Source organism: Lynx rufus, unplaced genomic scaffold (assembly GCF_022079265.1).
Source record: "Lynx rufus isolate CCGP_SWC_20201006 ecotype Redwood Valley unplaced genomic scaffold, mLynRuf1.p SCAF_21, whole genome shotgun sequence".
Taxonomy (NCBI): domain Eukaryota; kingdom Metazoa; phylum Chordata; class Mammalia; order Carnivora; family Felidae; genus Lynx; species Lynx rufus.
The window spans coordinates 18,802,716-18,825,913 of record NW_025814836.1 but is presented as its reverse complement, the minus strand read 5'-3'; the positions used below and the strand labels follow the sequence as shown (position 1 = coordinate 18,825,913).

The following is a 23,198-nucleotide window of genomic DNA, read 5'->3' as shown; positions in this document are numbered from 1 at the left end:
GTCCATACAACACAAATAAGGCCTATTTCAGAAGGTTTTCATAAGGTGGAAGTGAAATATCAGCCATAATGTACCAACCATGCTTTCTAGCACACTGCAGGCAGTCAATAAAGAGATTTGTTAAACTGATACAGAACACAATAGTTTGAAACTCTGAAGCCCGCTCTCAGGGCAAATGAAGTATTTCAACACTTTCATGTCAATGCTCCAGAGTTTAAATTCTCCACAGGAGTCATCTTCCTGGAAGGGTGGCAACAATGGAAACGATCCCACGTCCATCTGGGGCTCCCTGTTCTGTCACCCAGAGGCATCACATCACAGCATCGGGCAGAGGACCAAACTAACTTTTTTTTTGTTTTTAAAACAAGTGCTATCTATTACACTAGAGAATAACTTCAAATCTAATCAAGCAGGAACAACCAAATGATGCCCGGAATTACCTTCCAGACTTTGACAGAAACTTCTTAACGTTATGAAAAACTGATACGAGTCTAGAAGTAATGGAAAACCAAGGAAAGGGCAATAATATTCTTTCAGTCACTGTGTCACACTCTTCATGCATTCCTTCATTTCCTCCTCACGGCAATGCACACTGGCCCTTCAGGAGGGTAAGCGGATCACCCAAGATCATCCAGCTTCACAGAGGCAGACCCTGGGTTCAAGGCCAGCCTGCCTCCATACAAATTCTGCCCACCTATCTGCCAACTTCAATTCACAGGGAACTGCAATAAGTATCGCAAAAAAAGATACTGTAGGTAGACCAATCGACTGGAATCAGAGTCTCACTGATGAGTCAGCTATCACTTTACTGATTATGTGACTGTGTACGAAGCTTTCACACAGAGCACCTCAGGGTCTAACACAGTATCTGCACAAAGCTGGTGACACAGACCAATAGGTATTATCTGAGGGATAAGAAACTCAGCACGGGTAGGTGACTAACCACTTTCTTTCAAGTCACCCAGGCTACTAAGTGGGGAAGCTTCGTTTTTAATTAAGCTCTTCGTTCCTCAGCGACTCCACTAAACCATACTGTCTTCTCTTAAAGCCAAAGTATTCACAGCCCCTGTATTTGCTCCAAGCAGTAACCATAATCTGTGTGACAAACCCGGATTCCTCACACAGCATATGCCAGGCACTTGGCTTTACTTCCAAGAGATAGAAATTATTATCCTTGTCTCTTTTTAAGTGGATGTAGAAACTGAGGCTCAGAGAGGAAAGTTCCTTACTGCGCCCAAAGAAACACAGCTACAAATGGCAGAGCCAAAATGCAAACTCAGGTTGGACTCCAAAGTCTGCACACTTGGCCACCACCTGGAGCGGCCTCCTGGTCTCCGTCCTTTCCCTCCCCCGACATCAATCCAGGTCTCCAGACGCTTCTGTGTTGTGTATGATGTGTCCGATAGCACCCGGCCCCCCCATTCTCTTTCTGGAAGACTCCAGTGCAATACCCATCCGACACCGTCACCTCGCAGCTCTAGCTACACGAAGAGCCTCAATGCTTGGCTTCTCTCCCTCTTCTACCCATCATCATGAATCAGGGCACCTCGGGTGGGGCGCTCAGCTAACTTCTGCCCAAAATGGGGGAGACAACTTTGCATCGACCTAACAGCCACGGCAGGCCGAGGTAAGGGTTCTTCTCAGGCAAGGCTGGTAACATTTTGTTTAAAGGGAACTTTCAGATCAAAAACACACCCGTATTCATCATGTCAGATCAAAATATAAGCGAAAATAAAAGAGCAGTAAGTCCACCAAACCTCTCCCTTCCCTGTCACTGAACTTGGTGAAAGTTAACAACGATGGATTATAGAAAAGGGAAACTACCAAAAATGTCCCAAGAGTCACCACTATCTGCTGGAATTCAGTATCAATTTCAAGAGTTCTCTACAGACATGGGTCTTACTTAGATAATCTCTCTACTTCCAAGCACAACAGAATCGATTTTCACACAAAAGTAAATCTGTTTATCAAAATGGATTATCAAAATAAGCCTCGGACACATAAACACAAAAAGAACTTGGACCCTCATCGGCACAATGTCCTCCTACCCACCCACCCCCACCACCCCCCAAAAAAACCAGGGTAAGCAGCAAGGAATGAAAACAAAAAATTTATTTTGGGAGACATATAAAAAGAGTTAAATAAACTTGAATTTTCAGTTAAGACTGGCATGCAAATAGTTATTTTGCAAGTGTAAAATGTATGCACCCCTCCCTTGATTTCATATTATTTTTTAAAAATTTTTAAATTTTTTGAGAGAGACAGCACACACGTGACAGCTGGGGGAGGGGTAGAAAGAAAGAGAGGGGGACAGAGGAGCCAAAGCGGGCTCTGTGCTGACAGCAGCAAGCCCTGACGAGGGGCTCGAACTCACAAACTGTGAAATCATGACCTGAGCCAAGGTCAGATGCTTAACTGACTGAGCCACCCAGATGCCCCTCAATTTCAGATTAACTGAAAATAGAGACTAAAAAGAAACAGGTCTCTATGGAAAAATTTAATTTAAAAAGAGGAGGGGCTGGGGCACCTGGGTGGCTCAGTAAATTAAGCATCTGCCTCTTGGTTTTGGCTCGGGTCATGATCTCACATGTGGGTTCGAGCTCCGTGTCAGGCTCTGTGCTTAACAGTGTGGAGCCCGCTTGGGATTTTCTCTCTCCCTTTCTCCCACTTGTGTGCACACACACATGCGCGCGCTCTCTCTCTCAAGATAAATAAATAAACTTCAAAAAGGCGGGGGGCGGGGGGGTGCGTAGGAACATCCAAGTCTCAAGATTTTAGTGAAGTATTACCATACAGTGGTACAATTCGTAGCTTTTCACAAACCTCTGAGTCTCACAAAACAAACTCCTCGCTCAGAAACACACGTGCACAAATTGTTGCCTATAATTTCAAAGGCTGTGGACCTAGAGAAGCCTATTCTTGGGCCCCCTGTTCAGAATCCTAGGAGTGGCAGGGACGTCGGATGGCTTCTTAGGAGATCTGGCTTCTAGTTCTGGCCCAGCCACCTTGTCACCCTGATCTAGTCACTGCCTCTCCAGATCTCAGTTTCCTTCTCATCCATGAACAATGATTCATCCTGACTCTAGGGTCGAAATTCTAGCAAAGTCTACTAACGTCAAGTAAGATTCAGAGATTTAGTAAAAATCACCTCCTTGCCATTTTTTAATTGCTAATTTTAATCTCCTACTGCGGTCCTGTATTTGAAAACTTTCCCAGTTGGCTTTCCGTTCAAAAGGAGGTAAGTGGCTTCTGCACATGGAACAGAGCTAGTGCTATAAAGCAAGCCAAAAAATCTTCTCCCAGAACACACACTCCCGTTTCCTTAAAGCCCTGCTGCATTAGGTCTTGTGACAGCCTCGCCCAGCCCAGCGTATAATAAAGCTGCTGCAATCACTTTATTTCCCCATCTGGATGGCCATCCCTAACCAGCCCTGCTTCCCTACAAGCCCTCGGAGCGACACGACCACATTTAGAGGAACTGCATTCTGGCTCCACTACAGTTATACAGAGTTCATTGTTTCAACTCCTGGAGCCAGGCTTCTCTTCCTGAGGCCGTGAGGCCAACAGCAGAAGCAATCTAATCACCGGCCAGATGGGAAGTACGATGGAACGGGAACAGATCCCTCCCTGGAATCCGGTCCTAGGGCAGCTCAGGTATCCAGAGCTCACTTGAGATGACGCCCCTCCTACGGTCATGGTATCTGAGGCACCCATTAGAAAGTATCTGAAAAGAACCTTCTGTCTGGCTTGACTGGAAAAGTTACCGACTGAGCAGGTAAAGTAAACAAACATACAAACAAATGGAAAACAAACGGAAAACCTGTTGATGTAACAGTAAGTAACACTACGTTCTGAAATCTCTCCTTGGCCCTTCCAGTCCTCCTCCCTCCAAACAGCTACAAATGATGAAAAATAAAAGCAACTACAGTAAGCCTAACATGAGCACAGTATCAGAGAATTTGGGAATACCCACTTAACTTACAAGGATCCCTCGATTACCAAAGAACGTAAATCCCAACGGGGTTTCTTCTTGTTCAGATTGTGTGGCCAAAAAGAGGTGATGACCACAGAATGATAAAAGCGATGTATTAAACAAGACCAGCTTCCAATGGGAAAGGTTGGCTGCCGTCATGCATTTCTGTCTCTATTTATACAAGAAAAAGAGTTCTTCAAATGTTCTAACAACCCTCCTTCAAAGGGCTCTCTAAAGAGAATGCCTAACAACGGAACGTGCAGACACGCAGGATTTCCTCCTCAATGTTTCCAGGACAACTCAGTTGCTTTTTCCTGCTCGTCAGATGAAGAGACCACGGCTCTTGATTTTACTCATAGAAATTACATTCAAAGCAAAACTCCGTGGTTCAGCATATTTTCTACGTGCACTTATGCAATTAAAATACTTGTTTCTAATGAACTCTTCCGAGTCTTGAAGACATAACAGAAAGAAACGTATGGGAGACAACAACTTTCTTCTTGTACTAAACTGGGATCAACTACATACACGGTAACGGAATGCCAGCCCACAGATGAGACCCACTCAGCGTTTTCAGTGAAACCGAAGAGGTGAGAAGCAGGGAGGCAGGGAGAGAAAACACTGAGACCACTTACGTCTGTTCTCTCTCAGGCAGTGAGGTGGTTAGCAGGAGCGAGCTGACGAGCCTCCAGCAGAAGGCCAGGCCCGGAGCTGAGGGTTTCATTCGTGGCAGAGTCGCAGGGAGATGCCAAGTGGGCGGCCCTGCCGTACACGGGGTGGGGGGGGGGGGGGGGGCGGGGCTGGTGCGGAGGGGAAGGAAGGGGGGAGAACTTACTCGGTTAGAAGCTGGTGCAGCTGGTGATAGCCCCGCTCCAGGGCCAGGCTCACAGGTGTCGCCCCTTCCTGGTTGTGGATGCTGAGGGCCCCGCGGCCACCGGGCTTCTGCAGCAGGAACCACGTCAACCTCAGCAGGCCCAGCCGCACGGCAAAATGCATCAACGTCTCCCGGGGGCCGCCGTCTGTGCGTGGGGGGAGCAAATGAGAATCAGCGGGGAGAACGTGAACACACAAAGCAAAAGAAAAGAAAGACGAGTTGCGTGAACACCACAGCCTCCAAAGACCTAGGATCCTAAAGTCAAACCACAACGTACACGGTGTCATCGCGGCCGGGTACAACCAGCTCTCAAGGAAGACGGAACGAAGCCGGAAAACAGTGTGACAGGCAAAGTCTCCAGGAGAACCAGGCCATTTCTATGTTCTGACTGAACATGTTCATGCAATCAATTTATACGGGTAACTTAACACGTGTGGTTTCTTTCCTTAAACGAGAGAGAGAGAGAAAGTGCCGCCTCACAACACGGGGACCCAAGAGGGGGAACAGCTGTTGGGGCTTAGATAGGTGTACCAGGAGGTGCAGTTAAAGGAAAAAACACCCAGACGGGAGCAGGCTAAACACTAAAAACAGGTTCTGCTTGTTAAGTACACACAGGTCTTTTTATTCCCCCACATTAAGGGCAAATCAAATTGCAGGCACTGCCAGCTTTGTTTTGTTGTGTTTAATGAAAGAAAGAAATGCATCTCCAGGCATAATAAGAAAGACTCATTCTCGGATAATGTGCTAGCAAGTTCAGAAACGCGCTCGGGCTTCCTGCACTTGAAGCGAAGGCTCCTCTCGGGTACAGTGAGTCACGTCGAAGGTGGGAGTGATGAGGAAGGCTCTGGAGTCCAGCAAATCCGGGTTCAAACTGCCCTCTGCCAGATGGCAGATGGCCATCTGCCATCTGTGTGACTGTCACACATCGGATGTGTTACACATCCGTGTAACCTGTCTCAGCTTCATCTCTGCACCCCCGCCTTCACCTGGCCCCCAGGGTGGCCGTAACAAAAGGGCAGAGGTGGAGGAACGCGGGACAGAGACTGGCCACACGAAATCCTCAGTGCTAGCTTCCTTCCCTTCCTCTGCTCTCTCCTTCTGGACTTCAGGTTACGTTCCGCGTTCACTAACACAACACTCTCTCCTCCTCAGGTCTCCTGTGCACAGCCTGGGAGGAGAGCTAGGGCCACCACCCCATGGGATGCGCGACACTCACCTCCAGGGGGCACCACTCGGGCCCTGGGGTGTGAATGGTGCCCACGAGTTGTGCCTGCCCTCTTCTACTCATTTTCCATGGCTCCCTCAGGTCTTGACTTCCCCACAGGCATTCCCAGACTCCTTGGACCCCAGTGTTTTCTCCTGACCCTGAAGACCTCCATGCTCCTTAAGTGAAGAGCAGTTAAGAATGAACTGTCTTTGAGGCACCTGGGTTAAGCGTCCGACTTTGGCTCAGGTCATGATCGCATGGTTTGTGAGTTTGAGCCCCACGTGGGGCTCTGTGCTGACAGCTCAGAGCCTGGAGCCTGCTCCAGATTCTGTGTCTCCCTCTCTCTCTGCCCCTCCCCTGCTCTTACTCTCTCTCAAAAATAAGTAAACATTAAAAAAATATTTTGTAATAAAAAAATTTGAAAAAAAAAAAAAAAAAAAGAATGACCAGTCTTTGAACCTGTGATTTTACACTGAACCTCTCTGGTTTCCAATGTCACATGCATATTAGTCGAGTCTCCCTACTGCCAAGTAAATTTTCTTAGATGCAAAAGCCATCTTTCATATTTTACGTTTTTCCTACAGAACTACACATACTGATTCAAGAATTTATAGAGTGTTCAGCAGAGGCACGTGGCTGGAAAGAGTTCATTACCACAGAAGAAACCTGCATGTGCAGGTGATAACCAACACCTCAGAGCAGGTGGCAGGCCCAGACACAAGGGCAAAAAGAACCTTCACAGAAGCTCAAATATCACCACCTGACTTGTGCCTCACAGCGGTTCACAAGCACTCTGCTGTCCTGGTCAAAACCAAAGAGCTAATAAGGCATCGACCAGGAACTATGTGACTTTTTAGAGACTGGTTCACCTGGCCTTGCTGGGCGATACTACACCCTCATCCTTTCTGATGCCTGATGTGCTGAGGCAGCTCAGTATCTCCAAGTCCCAACAACAAAGCCACGCACCTGCTCCAGCTCCCCGGATCGCATCCTAAGGTCCTAAGCAGCGGGTGCCACGTGTACCTGTAGGTTGCCCCTTTCTGGAATCAACAAGAGGTGTACCACGTGGTCAGGACCCACGAGGTGCCGTGCTCTGGGCTAAGTACATTGTGTATGAATGCTTTTCACCCTCATGATAACCCCGTGAGGTCTCGTTATCCTCAGTTTACAGACAAAGACAGATTAACAACTTGCCCAAGAGAATCAGCAAGATTTGAAAATTCCTCTGTCGAGTCCAGGAACCACTTATCCTCTCCATTACTCCACCCTCTTTTTGTAAAAACCCAGCAACCACGCAAGCGAGCTAATGGTGTGGTCTACAAAATCACCTTTTCGTGTTTTCCTCCAATAGATAAAAATTTTTACCCAACTTATCTTTTGTTACTGTTCTCATTCCTTTCGTCTAAGCTTCAACCCCAGAGCATGTACAATTCAGGATCCATCTCTATTCTCTACTATTCTGTATTTTTTGCCTCTCATGATCCTTTGTCCTGGTCTTCTGTACTCTGAGAGTTACTCAACTTTGCTTTTCAGATCCTTAACTGCATTTCCTGTGAGGTCAACAGAGTCCTTTGTCCCCAATTTGAATTTAATTATGCTATGGGGTTCTGGATGTCCCTGTGTCTTTTCAACCAACTCCCTTTTCCGTCTTTGCCCTCACTGTGATGGCTTTTTGCAGATGTAATTAAAGCCCCTAATCAGTTGATTTAATAAGGAAGATTATCCTGGATAATCTGGGTCGGTCTAACTGAATCAGCTGGAAGGCTTTAAAAGCAGGGCTGAAGTGTCCCCCGGAGGTCGGCCTCAGCCTGTGTTCGTGGGGTTCCATCCTGCTCCAGATCTCCCCTTCCTGATTCACTGAGGATGACAGCTTTGGCTCATCTCAGTGGGTTTGAGCTTGTCCAAGATCTTCTCCTCTATTCCCGCCCTAACGAATCTTGGGCTTGCTTAACAGAGCCCCCACAATCATGTAAGCCACGCCCTACAATAAATCTTAACTGGATACTTCTCCCACCGGTTCTGATTCTGTGGTGGAACCCTGATCGAGGGGCTTCCGGCACAGAAGTAGATACTCTCTCAACTTATTTTCTCTGTGCTGCTTCCTTCTCTAATTTCATAATAGGTCTGCCCTCTTTGAGCTTTTAAAGAACAAATGGGAACTCTCTTCTAAATTTTTCTTTGGCTTCTTAAAGAAAACTATACTCCGGGAGCCTTCCATCTGGATATTCATGATGCTTCTCCGGTTCCTTTAGGCTGTTAATTCACTTAATGCACCACACGCCGGATGGCTGGCTTTCCCGTTTAACCATGCTCAGATGGAAAAATCCCTATGGAGGTCCAGCGTGTACCCACAGAGAAGGTAGGAGAAAAGGTCTTCAGTCCCTCTTGCTATCTACTTACATTTGCTGGAATCCCCTCCCACACCCATTTCCTCTGATCTGCAGAGAAAGCTGGTGGGCCTAGTACGTGTTCAGCCACGGTGCGACTTTTTCACACGGTCAGATTTTCCCACGAAGCAAAATGTTCCAGATTCGGGGAACAATATAGTGATCCAAGACTGCACTGTATTTTTCCTTCGCCATCAATCCACCTGAAGGCTCTGCTCACAGTACTCTGAATCCGTATCTATGAGAACCCGAATCCCCAGTCTTTTCTGCTGTTCTGTGCTGCCTCTTCAGTAAACTGCAGCACGATGCAGGGACTGGAAGTCCACACTCCACGGGGAAGGAAACAGCAGGCCAGTGTGAGAGACGGGCTTTTACAAAAACGACACTGTAACCTTGTCACTGAATCAAGGTTTGAGAGGCAACAAAACTGCCGGAGCCAAAAGTCCTGCCATGAGGAACCGCCTGTCCTGGAGTCAACAGGTGTTAACCCTCTGCCAAGAAAAAAAAAAATCCCTTAGTGGTCTTTTAAAATTTTTATTGTCTCTTTTAGCAGCTATGATAAAGCTGTTCAGAGGCTGTGGGAGCTGAGACACCGGACAGTGAAGGCTGAGGTTCTGGTGACTAACATCAGATCTAGAGAATGGAGAACCCTCAAGTGGTCCCGTGCAGTCTTTTTTTAAAACCTGCCTAATCCTTCTCTCCACCCAGATTCCCACCCGCAAAGATGATCAGATGTTTTCATTTAGTGATACAATCCTGTGACTAAGTAAGGACGAAGATTTCCCCCAAGATTTTCCCCAGAGTGGTTCTCCTCCCATTCTTCAGAGCTAGTTTCAGCAGCCCACCCTGTGCAGCCTGGGGTCAGGCTGGGAGGGTCCTCCGGGTGAAAACCACCTCCATTCACCACGCCCATTAACCACCGAGGCACTGAAGAGCCGAGACAGGAACTGAGACTTGGTAACTCAGACGGAAGACCTCCTAACCCCACCATTCCCCCTCCACCCAAACGCGTCCTTGTCACTCGCGTTTAAGGCAGAGCTAAGGCCAAAGGTACAGTGTGGAAGCTGCTGTATGCAACCAGGGACGGGAGAACTAAAATGGACAAACTCCCCTATGCTCACGCCTGAAAGGGAGATGAACTTGAGAAATCAGTAAAAGCTGGGATGCCTGGGCAGCTCGGTTGGTTAAGCGTCTGACTGCGCTGAGTGCGCGGAGCCTGCTTCAGATTCTCTCTCTCTGCCCCTCCCCTGTTCATACTCTCACTCTCTCTCAAAATAAGTAAAATAAAAACAAAATTAAATGCAAAAAAAAAAAGAAAGAAGCAAAAGCAAAACTAAGTCTCATTCTCCTTCAAAGAACCTTTCTTTCTGGAGCTGTCCTGTGGTGGCCTTCGATAGGTCACGTTATTGTGCCCCACGGGGCCCCTCGATGTTCTGTCTCTAAAAGGTCACCAGGTATTGGTCATGCTAAATTCAACATGAGTCGCTTACAAGCCAATACACGCTCTCCCCATAGGTCTTCCTCCGTGTTACAGGTAAAGAAACGGGGAGGCAGAGATGAAGTATTTTGCACGAATTTTTGCAGTGAAGCCAGGATGTTAACTAACGGGAGTCCACTGCCCGTGCGCGTCGCATTTCACAGCATCAAGTCTACAGCCAAGAGTTCTCCACGCCATGCTCATGCCTGCTGTGCAGGGAGACCAAGAAGCCCCGAACTCATGTAAACTGCTTCAGGTACACATCTAAATGCTCTTCTTCCGGAGGAGAAACCCAAGCTATTTTCAAAGGAGTCACTGACCTGAAAAAAGTTAAAAAGCACTGTGTCTGAACAAGGAGTGGGAGGGGATCTTACATGACCCCTTTGTTCAAATATCAGGCTGAACAACTTGTAAATACCCTGGCTTTCAACAGCAAGTAGTCCTGTTACATAACAAGGGGCCCTATTTACCTTATTCTCCCAGGGGACAAGCTGGCTTCGCACCTTCTTAAGAACCTTTGTGATTCATTCACGTGAGCACAATGTTCCTTTACATCCATCCCTCAGCAGCAAGCAGGTACCTCTTAACTCATGCTCCACAGCCCTTAGAGCACCCAGGATTTGTAGATTCTAATCCACAATGAACTCCAGCTGCAGAATGTGAATCCAGCACTTGAAATCACGTTCCTGATCCCAGTTGTTGACTTAAAGGCAGGTCTATCAGGTTCCTTGCATGCATTTCACCTTGCAAAGTATGTATCTAACTTATTCAATTTCTTACGTTCTTTGAATTACTTGTAATTTATGTATAATAAAATTCACTTTTTGGGGGGGAGGCATACAGTTTTCTGAGTTGGAACACACGCATAGATTCTTATAACTACCACCACACCAAGATATAAAACCATTCCAACAGCCAAAGAATTCCCTCATGACACTCGTTTGCAGTCAGACCTATCCCCACTCCTAGCCCCTGGCAGCTACTGATCTATTTTCTGTCCCTGTAATTTTGCCCTTTTCAGAATATCCTAAAAGTAGAATCACCCCATAAGCGACCTTTGGAAATGGATTTGTTTTACTTAGCAAAATATGTTCAGGTTGTTGCATCTGATCCCCCAACAATTTGCCCCCTTTATTTTTTTTTTTATTTTATACCCCCCTTTTTGTTGCTGAGTAGTGTTCCACTATATGGATGTATCACTATTGGTTTATATACTCACCTAATGAGGGAAATCTGGGTTGTCTGAAGTTTTGAGGGATTATAAATAACGCTGCCATAGGTATATCTGTGCAAAGACTTTTTTGAGTAAATGTAAGTTTTCATTCTCAAGGGTAAGTAGCCAAATGTGGAATTGCTGAGTCATATAGTAAATGTACACTGAACTGCCGAACTAGTTTCTAGGGCAGCTATATCATTTTGCATTCCCACGAGCAACGTATGAGATGTTCTAAACCCTTGCCAGCTTTTTAATTTGCCAGGATTTTTAATTTTATCCTTTCTAATGGGTGTGTAATGGTACCTTATTGCAGTTTTAATGCACTTCCCTAAGTGTTCAAACTTGATTTAGCCTTTGCTAGCACTGTTAAGCAATTTTGTGCAACAGCAACTGAAGAAACACATGGCAAGTCCACAAAAATATTAAAGCTGGCCAGTTCCCTATCAAAGACAAGGAAGCTAAGGTCCAGAGAGGGGAAGTGACAGGCCTCAAGTTTCAGACTGTGCTTTTTCTAACAGTTCTTTTTAAAAAATCATGGTAATACGAACAAACTCTCCAATTCCTGTAACTTCTTTAAATAAGACAAAACCAAATGATAAAAACACCATTAAGCCCCACAAATAACTAATGCAATCCCATCCCGATACTGATCTGTAAATGGCCAAGCAGAACTCCCACACAGATACAGAACAGCAGGGGCTAGAGGTGTCGAGGCCTCAAGATGAGGTTTCTGAAAAGGTGCTCATGCTCCATATGATGGCAAACATTCTGATCTTTAGATTTTAGCAGTGCAGAGGCTCCTTGGTCAATATACCAATTAGAAAAAGCAAAAGCAAAGGATAAATGCTTTCTTCCTTAATTTGGTTTTTGAGGGCATGAGCTTTCTTTTTTGTCTTCCTGAGGCAGGCCTGCACTGGCAGTATGCGGACAGTAAGCCCCTGACAATAAGGGACACCACTGCTGCAGCCGGTCACAGGACGGAAGAGAACAGAAGCTGGCAAATACCTCTCCAGAGGGAGGGAGAATACACGTATCTGGCGAGTGAGTGTGTGGGAGCAGGCACTGGGCAGGGCCCTGAACCAGAACGCGCTGGGCAGTATGGCTCAGGCTCTGCTCACTGGCAGGGAGGGGGACTTCTGGTCTGCTCGCCCTACATAATACGATAATCAGAGCTGCGTGGCCACTGAGGGGCAGTCCTGTGATTGTCCAGCTCTTTCAGAGAGAAAGTAGAAAGATAAGGAAACCCTCCTGGCAGATCGGTAATCCAAGACAGCCTTGATCAGTAGCAAAGCACACACACACTGTGATCTCTAGCTGCAGAACGCCTAAACCTTCCCAACTTGATGTGAACTCAGGAGGGAACGAGGGTGATGTTTATTGGACCCCAAGCATATACTGTTTCATCTAAATATGTACATAGGGGCGCCTGGGTGGCTCAGTCAGCTAAGCAGCTGACTCTTGATTTCACCTCAGGTCATGATCTCGCAGTTCCTGAGTTTGAACCCCGCGCTGGGCTTTGTGCTGACAGCTCAGAGCCTGGAGCCTGCTTTGGATCCTCTGTCCCCCTCTCTCTGCCCCTCCCCAAACTGCATGCTCTCTCTGTCTCTTTCAAAAATAAGTAAATGTTTAAAAAATTTTTAAATAAATACGTACGTAAAATCATGACATCTGGTAGATGCCATGCACCACCACATGATGATTCTGCAGGGAAACCCGTCTGAGTAAGAGGAACGTGCATAGTTACTACATCAGAGCTTTTTTAAAAAGTGGAGCCCTTCCTTCAATGAACTCTTCTACGGAGAGCCAGTAGATGAAAGAAGTTAAGAGGTAAATTGCTCTGGATAAAGAAGCCCAGACAGCTCTGGTGCTCCGCCCTAGCCCCCGGCCCCAATCCCCCATCTTTTCTTTCCTCCAACTCCACAGAGTCTCTAGAAAACGTCAGGAGACAATAAATGAAAACCCTGTCTTTAGTAATTAAATACCCAAAGGATGACAAGAAGTTATTCTGCTACGGTCCTTGCGAAGGATGGGTCACTTTCTCCACGCAGAACACACATGGACCCCAGACCCGCAGCAAGATCACCCTCGTGCCACCCCTGCTGTAAATGGGAACTGAAAACAGCCACAGTAAAGCTCCGGCCCGCTCAGGGCATTTCTCTGCAAGAACAGGTTTACCGGCTCCACTGAAGGATGGAGAAGAGACGCCCTCGAGGCCACAACTGCAGGACGCATCCAGCTGCTGTGGAAGGCTTGAGGGCAATGACTGTAGGGAAGCAGCCGCCATTAAGACCCTCAGTCTTCCCAAATGTGTCTGTGTTCTTGGTGTGTTTCAGTTCTTACCATGAGACGTCTGATCTGTCCCCAGCACATTCCACTCCGCTGGCAGCTTCAGGTGTCTGAATGCCAGGGCAACCTTCTCATCAAGGGAATTCACATCCCCAGACGGGGGTCCTGACCGGTCGAGGAAACGGGTGAAGTTCAGGGCCTGCTGGTTGCCGGCGCTGGCGGCCAGGAACTGGGCTGCGTCGTACGCCTCATCCTGGACGAACCGGAAGTCTTGCTCGGCCACCACGAACACAGGAAGGCCGTCCTTGGAAGCACACAGCTGCACCCGCACGGTCTCACAGCAGTCGTGACCTGAAGAAAACACGTGTGGCAGAGAAGACAGTATGAGAGCCTTCCCACTGCAAGGAAGACACCGCTGGGTCCTCTCTGCTCCTCCTGCACGAGACCCAAGTTCTCCTTCCTAAAAGAAACGCCTCCTTCCTCGGGGCTCTGACAGCAATCTTCCAAACTCCTGTATGCTCCATTTCTGGCTCGTTTTGTGAACTGTTATTTGCAACTATCAGTCAATTTCCTTACCACCAGCAAACAGCTCTATACCCTAGATGTACCCCCTAGAGCATAATGTTGGGCACTGAACAGTCACTGAGGATCTCGGTATGTTCTGAATTATGGCTGGTCGACTTGAACAGAGGAAAGGACGAAAGCTGAAGGATCTTACGAGGCCGAGCAGGTCTGATACCAACCGAATGCAAGTAGATCTGGAAACGCAACAGGGAGAAAGCCGCGCAGGAGGCTACATGGGAGGAATTTCACGCATTCCCCAGCGCTTGCCCTATTACCACCACAACACAATCAATCAAATGATGGAGCACTTTGAAAAGTACAAAACAACTTGATCTCATTTCACTATTATTAGCACTTCAGGGCCTACGAAGTAACTTCTCTCAGATACACTCTTCCCTGTACTGTAATGACATCAACCAAATCGCCTGGTTCACACAGGGATGATGCAATGCTGTGGCCAGAAGCCCAGCTCAGGGCAAGAAGCATGCCAGAGACTGGTGCCCACCGTCCAGACCTCATGAGCTGCCACAGACACGCCACCCCAGAGCGCTCTGCTCCAGCAAGATCAGAGAGGTCTGACCACACTGTTTCTGTGGGTAAGGCCCTCCTGGAGAATCAGACTCTCTGCTGGACTTTCAGCCTCACAGAATTAAGTATGTACGACACGCAGAATATAATCACTGAAACACACTGTTTTCCCTCAACGTCCAAACACTGATCTCCACTGGCAAGAAGTACGCTCCTAACATTATCATTTTTCTCCCCTAAAATGTCTTTCTTATGAGAAAAACGGAAATGAAAATGGAGTCAGGTGTTTCTGCTCCATGAGTGATGCCACCTTGTGCTTCTCCTGACCAACCACAGGCACCTGCACACCCACAGTGTCCCTGCAGCCTCTCACACGCACTGCTTTTCCACAGTGGGAGCAAAGCCAAGGGAAGCCCTCCACTCGGTCCACAGGTGTGACTTTCCACACTGTGGCCACGGACCAGTAGAGGCTTCAGATGTGCACAGAACTAAGCTTTCTGCTGCTTTCGAAGGAGAAAACAGTCGGGGCACCTGGGGGGCTCAGTCGGTTAAGCATCTGACTTTGGCTCAGGTCACGATCTCAGAGCTTGTGAGTTCGAGCCCCGCGTTGGGCTCTGGGCTGACAGCTCAGAGCCTGGAACCTGCTTCAGATTCTGTGTCTCCCTTTCTCTGACCTCCCCCCATTCATGTGGTCTCTCTCCCTCTCTCTCAAAAATAAATAAACATGAAGAAAAAAAAGAGAGAAAACTAATTGTTTTTCCCATGTGAACAATGAGAATAATAAGTAAATTGATTTTCCACAGACTACTCCGCAGGGGCCTCCTTAAGCCCTTTAACCTCATGACTAAAGAAATCTCTCACTGCTGTGTAATTTTAGGGCGGTAACAAGTTTCACGAACCAAGTACCTACTCTACGCCAGGCACCAGACACGGCATTTTCTCTACATGACAAGTTTATGAGGGATGTACTATCCTCATGTGACAGATGACAAAAACAAGATTTCAAGAAACAATCTGACCAAGGTCACACAGATATTAAGAAGCAGAATCCATTATTCAAATCTGATGCCAAGGGATGTGGCCTATTATATCTGATGCAAGAGTCTGTCCCCGCCTGTGAGGAGCCTGATACTTGAATGACAGGCCTGTATCATGGCTAAGCAAGAATAGCAGGCGCATTAGCCGCTGAGATCAGTGTCCACATAAACACAAAACTCCACCAGGTTCACCTGCTGCCTTCCGAGCTGAATTCTTTTTTTTTTATTTTTTTTTTATTTTTTTATTTTTTAAATTTTTTTTTTCAACGTTTATTTATTTTTGGGACAGCGAGAGACAGAGCATGAACGGGGGAGGGGCAGAGAGAGAGGGAGACACAGAATCGGAAACAGGCTCCAGGCTCTGAGCCATCAGCCCAGAGCCTGACGCGGGGCTCGAACTCATGGACCGCGAGATCGTGACCTGGCTGAAGTCGGACGCCCAACCGACTGCGCCACCCAGGCGCCCCCCGAGCTGAATTCTTTATACCAAGGCCATAGGAAACAGGAGAATCGTCTGCCTGGGGATGTGTGCGTGTGTGTGTGCACACCCGTGTGTGTGTGGACACCCACATGTGTATTTCAATTCAATACATATGCTGAATCTATACATTCAACATATGAAATGAAAATCAGAAAAAAAAAAAAAACTTAACCTTTCTTTGAAGAGCAGCCAACCTAACGATATAAAACAACAATGTCAACAGAAACAAGTCCACTGACTCAGGTAGGAGGTTTGGGGAATTTTCTGGCGGAAAGCGTATCTTTCCAACGGTTCCAGCGCATCCAACAGCTGGCTATGCCCCGAGCCCAGGGCACTGTGGTTACGAGGTGGACACGAGTAAGGTGAGGGTGTCAGCCCCTCCAGAGGTGTGCAGTCTATAAGGGGAATCAAACACATGGCAGGGAACTGCAAAGGAAGTCTGAAGGGTGCGGGTTCTGGAAGACACTCGCACAGTGCAACTGGTGGGAGAGGAACAACACGTTTCGCGTGGGCAAGAGCAGGAAGACTTCACGAAGGAGGCGGCCATTCGGAAGGACCTTTTGGACAGGTACCCCGCTCTCGGCTCTGCAAGCCCGGGGTCCTCCAGTAGAGCCCTCAGCACCCGGATGGCCGGTGCCCATCTTCTCTTACCTAACAGACACTTCTAGAATACTTGCTATGTGCTCGACTGTCTTCTCTGTGCTTTCCAAGTAACAGTTCACGTGCTCCTCATAGCAACCCTATGTGGTAGATACTATTATACCCATTGACCAGATGCAGAAACCAAGGCACAAAAATATTAAGTAATCTGGCCAAGGTTATAAAGCTCCTTGGTGGCAGAATTAGAATTTGAGCCCACTTTCTGGCTCTACAGTCTGCCCCTTCTCCCAAGTTTCTGAGTACAAGAAGACTGGAAGGGTACCATGGAAGAATCAGCAGGAAAGGAATAAAAACGCCAGAGACAATCTTAAGCTGTGTGACCTCAGATCACCTCTGCTTCTCCAGACCTCAACTTCTTCATTCACAGCATGAGGGAGTGGCCCCTACAGGCCCCAAGGTTTCCCCAGAGTTACGGCCTGTAGATGTTACCAGGTGGAAGGTGGACAGGCAGAGAAAGTCAGCAAGAGATTCCAAGAAGAGGGAAGAGTTTGAAAAGCATAAAAATGGAAGCAGAAGTTAAGTTCAAGGGATGGAAATTACAGTTTCGAGAGGATATTAATTTGATCACATCTGGATGCTTAGTGACAGCACAGACCTGGGTTCAAACCTATTTTCCTTACTTTTCAGCTATGTGTCCTGAGGTAAATGACAATGTCTTTAATACTATTAAATCTAGACAGTCTTCAGGGCGCCTGAGTGGCTCAGTGGGCTAAGTGTCCAACCCTTGATTTCGGCTCAGGTCACGATCTCAGAGTTATGAGACTGAGCCCCATGTTGGGCTCTATGCTGAGTATGGAGCCTGCATGGGATTCTCTCTCTCCTGCTCTCTCTCTCTCTGCCCCTCCCCCACTCATGCTCTGTCTCTCAAAATAAATAAGTAAACTTTAAAAATCTAGACAGTCTCCTGGTCTTATAAGCAAAGAGCTATAATTTAGAAGAGTTTTCTCAAATTCTTCAATACCATAACCAACCCAAAATGACATCATACCTAACCCAGATTCATTTTCAATTAAATAAGAAAGATGTAACACTACGTATTTCAGTCGGAAGAATTACTTTAAAGAACAGTGTGGTTCTCATTCATGAACCTCACCAATAATTATAGCATTTTCGACATATCCAGGATTAAGCTAATCTATACACTCCTCACAGCCCCTTGAGGTACATATGAATAACTGCCAATAAACACTAAAATCACAAGTTTCAAAGTTCAATGACGAAAATGTGAATGATTTGGGATCCAAACTGAATTCTGCCTTCAAAACTTAATCTTGCTTACAAGTGATCTTATACTAACTTAATAGACACTACCCAGATGAACAATCCTTATTTGTTCTTACCGGTTTCCTTCCTCAAGCCTGTGCCAAGGTGAGAAATCCAAGCCTGAACCAGAAAGGGAGTTACAACGCCACAGACGCTAAATAGTGTCCACCGCCCCGTAAACGCTCCTTCTGTCCAGACACAGAGTTCACACCATGTTCCCGGCCTTCAACTACACACACACACACACACACGCACGCACTCTCATGCCCACAGAAGAGGGTTTGCCTGAGTGCAAAAAAGCCACGGTGAAGCAACAACCTCACTCAGAACTGTGGAAGCACACAAGGGCAAAGTGTTCGGAAATCTAACTGGAACTGCTAAACCACTGGTTTGCTCGGCTGGCAGAGGCTGGGGAGACCCAGAAGGCGGTCCACGAGTGTGCGTGTGCGTGTGCGCACACACGTGTTTACTGGCAACTTTCTGCTGCTTTGGCGGAAGAAATCTGTTGGAAGGTGGTAGGTGGATGGGTGAACTACTGGCAGCTGTGCGTACACATTTTTGTGTAAAATAAAACCGTGTCTCAGGGGAGGCAGAACATCAGAAAAGGCCATGAAACAGAAACCCAGGAGCAACTATCTGATTGTTCGCTTGACATTTTCCCTTCAGACATGAACTCACAATCTGAAGGACACTATGAATCATCCTGAGTAAAATGTGCCAGAAATCTGCAATTTGTTTGGTATGATTACAGGCTTCTTTTTCAAGGAGTAAAAGAGGAGTGGAGGGCTGAGGGTGTCCTGGATCGGCCTTTATTAATAACTTAAGAGTACATTGGGAGAGCCACTACCGCCCAAAAACAAAGCGTCTCACCCTGCTGTCTGGAAACCCACCGCACAAGGCTGGCCAGCTACGCTCTCACATTAGCGTTTCCTATTATGCTCCAGTGGTTCTCAAGATTTGTTTTAAGTTTATTTATTTTTATTTTGAGACACACAGAGAGAAGGAGAACGTGAGCAGGGGAGAGGCAGAGAAAACATCTCAAGCAGGCTGCATGCTGCCAGTGCAGAGCCTGATGCGGGGCTCGAACCCAGGAACCGTGAGATCATGACCTGAGCCGAAGTAAAGAGTGGGACGCTTAACTGACTGAGCCACCCAGGCACCCCTCTCATTTTGTAAGCCCTTATAACCTTTCAGATAAAGCATTTGGGGCAAAAAAACCCTAACATGTTAAAAAACAAAGGTTAGGGGCACGTGGGTGGCTCAGTCGGTTGGGTGTCCGGCTTTGGCTCAGGTCATGATCTCAGTTCATGAGTTTGAGCCCCGTGTCAGGCTGTCTGCTGTCAGCTCAGAGCCCACTTCAGATATTCTGCCCCACCCCACCCCTGCCACTCACTCGTGTACTCTTTCTCAAAAATAAATAAACATTTAAAAACCAACAAAGTTTATACAATACAGACCAGCAATAAAACAATCCCCACTACGCGCGCGCGCGCGCGCGCACACACACACACACACACACACACACACGAAACGTCTTATTGCCGTAAATTAGCTCTAGAGACACGACTATCTGCAGGGGCCTTTGTGCACACAAAATAAAAGTATTAACGATGCCCACACCTACACTGAAAAGACACGGGGATGGGGAACCACTTTCAACTTGATATAATCGTCACAATTTAACTTCTTTCTACATAAAACCAGAAGCTGCCGCAGAATGATGAGTAGTGGGGTTTTCAGCTACTGCCATGATGTTTTTCTCCTTCCACTCAATTTCCTGGTAACAAAGAAGGAAAATAAGAATCACGAGTCTTTTTAAAAAGGGAAGTTCTGAGAAATTTACTAAGCTTCTCCTGAAGGAAGCAAGCCCAGAGAATTTAAAGAGGGGAAGAAGAGCAACAAACTGGTAAAGAAACACGGCCTGAGCTTCAATTCCATTTCTTTTTTTAATTTTTTTTTTAACGTTTATTTTTGAGACAGAGACAGAGCATGAACAGGGGAGGGTCCGAGAGAGAGGGAGACACAGAATCCCAAGCAGGCTCCAGGCTCCGAGCGGTCAGCACAGAGCCTGACGCGGGGCTCGAACTCACGGACCGTGAGATCATGACCTGAGCCGAAGTCGGACGCTTAACCGACCAAGCCACCCAGGTGCCCCTTCAATTCCATTTCTAAAACCGCCTTCTGCATCTACCCCCACGATCAGGTCCAGTTCCTTTATGACGGAAAGCGCGCAGTAAATTATGGGGCGGGGGGCCGGCCCCTGGCGGACTGAACCAGCGGTCTGGAGGTCCGGAAGTATGCTGGCGAAGGGCTGCCAGGTCAGACAGTATCAGGTGTGCCCTGCCCCACCCCCCATGCTGCGGACGCATTAGGTCACCCCGAACTAGTCACTCCACCCTGAAGCCCACCACCGCCAACCTTCCGGATTGTTCAGAAACATCAGAGATGGCCACGCACAAGGCACCCGCCCTGAGACAGGCAGGAAAAACTGGTAGTTACTGGGTTTTTTTAGCTATTAAAAAACGTTCCTGTTTAGGTCACTCAGGAAAAGAAATTCCCCATACTCCACAAAGAGCTTCTGCGGCAAGACCCGGAACTAAAAGTTGCCTTTGGCTCTGCAGAACTGAAAAGACAGAAGAGGGAGAATGCAGAACAAAAACACAGTAAGGAGCTCCAAGCTGGGAGGCAACAGGCTAATTAACTGCTAATGCTCCTCTTAAAAGCATCTAATTCCAACCTTTTTCAAGCTGGCAGATCGGGAGGTATGTGTGCTTCTGAGATCGGGAGAGCCTTCCTGCAGCCTCCTTATCACCGTATCACCCATACCCATGGAAACGAAATATTGCTACAGATAAACAACTCTGCTGAAGCATGACCCAAGAATTACTTCATTTCCTATTAAGCTAAAAGTGGCCCACATCCCATCCGGGCCTTCTCTTTTGAGGATGGAACAACTGGGACTTTGTTTTACCAACCATCCCAAAAGGAACCCTGAAGGGCTTGCTGGACCAGCCAAGACCGGTCCCACCCGGGAGCACGCTCTATGTTCTAAGAGAACGGCTGCGTTAAGCAGTCAATGGTGGAAAGATACAAAACTATTTCACTATTTCAGTTTGGCAGCGAGGTGTTTAAGAAGCGGTTACGTAGGGATAAAGGAAATTTTCAGTCTTCAGGATGAGGTGGAGCAAGCAAGGCACCGACTCCTAGTGTTTGCTGGTCGAATGGTAGGTGTGCAAATTGGTGTAAGAGAATTTTAGCAGAGTGGGGAAAAAACAGGCAGGAATTTCACCATGTACAGTTCTGGGGGGAAAGGGACTGATTAATGCTAAAATCATGATCTACCATATCCTAGCCTATTATTCTAAGACGGTATTTCTCAGTGTTTCATTTACTGTCACCACCCCCCCCGCCACCACCACTGAAGTCTTTGTAGACGTTTTTCTCTATTTACCTGCCATCTAATGAAACTTTAATGCTACGGATATACCATATATTTGTACACGTGTGTCTGTGCTTCTACATAAAGAGTACGATTTTTTGCCCCCCAGGAACCAATTTTCACCTCCTTGGCGGAGACATTGCCTCCCCCACAATGCATGTGGGCGCAGATTCTAGGGCTGTGTCCACAGCTCCAAGGTGATGAAATACACAACTTCCACGTAAGCATTACAACCGGGACAGTAGACAACAGAGATTTTTTCCCTTCAAGTAGTTCTGTTTGTTTTTCCAGGATAGCAACTATATATACTGAACTAGCATTGGGACAGTAACTTTTTAAAGTTTTTTAAAATTTAGAATTGTACCCGTCTAGAGAAAGCCTTATAGCAGGAACATTTTAGAAGAGGGAGACTGTTAAAAAGTGTCCAATAGAAGGTTACAGATTTCTTGGCCAGAGAGGGAGGGTCCAGCACTCTACAATTAGGCCGGTTTAAAGCCTACAACTTCTTTCCAAAGGTATAATTTGATTTGGCAACCTTGGACATCAGCTACTAGAGACAGGTTTTGGTTCACAACAAGTGAGAGACACATTGTGTTTTACGTGTAGGACGACTTACTTAAGACCTGGGCTATAATCACTGATTTTTAATAAGCCTGAAAGGAATTCTGATCACAGCAAATAGATTTTTTTCCTTTTTATTGTTTTAATGTCAAGTTTACTATATATACTACCTTCCCTTTGATGAGTGAGAAAGCAAAATACAAGAGCTGAGTCAAATTTTAGGTCAGTGAATGCTTGTAGTTTTCCTGTCTAGTAAGAAACTTTGCCGCAAATTCTAAACGTAAATAGACATGGTAAAAAAAGATTTCATTTTATGAGAGACCCTGCACCAAAGCCTTTCAGGAAAATAGTATATACAGCATCCACTAAACATCCTGCTCATTTTCTATTCTGAAATCATTGTTTGCTTGGTCTAAATTAACATGTCACTAATAAAAATGAACGCAGTTTGGGGCGCCTGGGTGGCGCAGTCGGTTAAGCGTCCGACTTCAGCCAGGTCACGATCTCGCGGTCCGTGAGTTCGAGCCCCGCGTCAGGCTCTGGGCTGATGGCTCAGAGCCTGGAGCCTGTTTCCGATTCTGTGTCTCCCTCTCTCTCTGCCCCTCCCCCGTTCATGCTCTGTCTCTCTCTGTCCCAAAAATAAATAAACGTTGAAAAAAAAAATTAAAAAAAAAAAATGAACGCAGTTAGTACTCCATATCCCTCAAGAATTATCTTCCAAGGATACTCAGATTTCCTTACAATACTTAACCAGTCCTGCGTAAGACTTTTAAAGAAAAACCTCAGTTCCATCTCTAAAGGAAAATCAACATTTAGTTAAGATGGGATTTGGGGTTGGATTTGTTTCATACAAAGAAAAAAGAATGGAGATATTTTATTTCATTTATTACAAAGGCAATACCTTTTGTCTTTAGAGATGTATTTCCAGTTCAGGCTGTATTTCATAGCAAATTATATTCTTAAACCAGAAATTTGTATTTTGCATGTAATATTTTATTACCAACCTTGTCTGCGGCCGCCTGGGTGGCTTAGTCGGGTAAGCATCCGACTCTTGGTTTCGACTCAGGTCATGATGTCACGGTTCGTGGGTTTGAGCCCCGAGTCTGGCTCTGTGCCACCAAAGCGGAGCCTCCTTAGGATTTTCTCTCTCTCTCTCTCTCTCTCTGTCTCTCTCTGGCCCTCCCCCACTCACACCTGTTCTCTCTCAAAATAAATTTTAAAAAACTTTAAAAAAAAAACAGAAAA

The 23,198-nt window shown here is 46.7% G+C and overlaps 1 protein-coding gene across 11 annotated transcripts in view; it reads right to left on the bottom strand.

Moving 5' to 3' along the window:
- Positions 1–23,198, bottom strand: part of AKAP13 (A-kinase anchoring protein 13) — a 332,086-nt gene that overhangs the window by 178,959 nt on the left and 129,929 nt on the right. For 10 of the 11 annotated variants that reach the window (XM_047086640.1, XM_047086632.1, XM_047086628.1 and 7 more), the window contains exons 4-5: positions 13,475–13,771; positions 4,809–4,992 (exon numbers count right to left, since the gene is read on the bottom strand). In XM_047086640.1, coding sequence (XP_046942596.1) covers positions 4,809–4,992; positions 13,475–13,771 — 481 coding nt within the window. Of the gene's footprint in view, positions 1–4,608; positions 4,726–4,808; positions 4,993–13,474; positions 13,772–23,198 lie in introns of those variants that run through there. The other variant, XM_047086638.1, reaches the window with a different exon arrangement.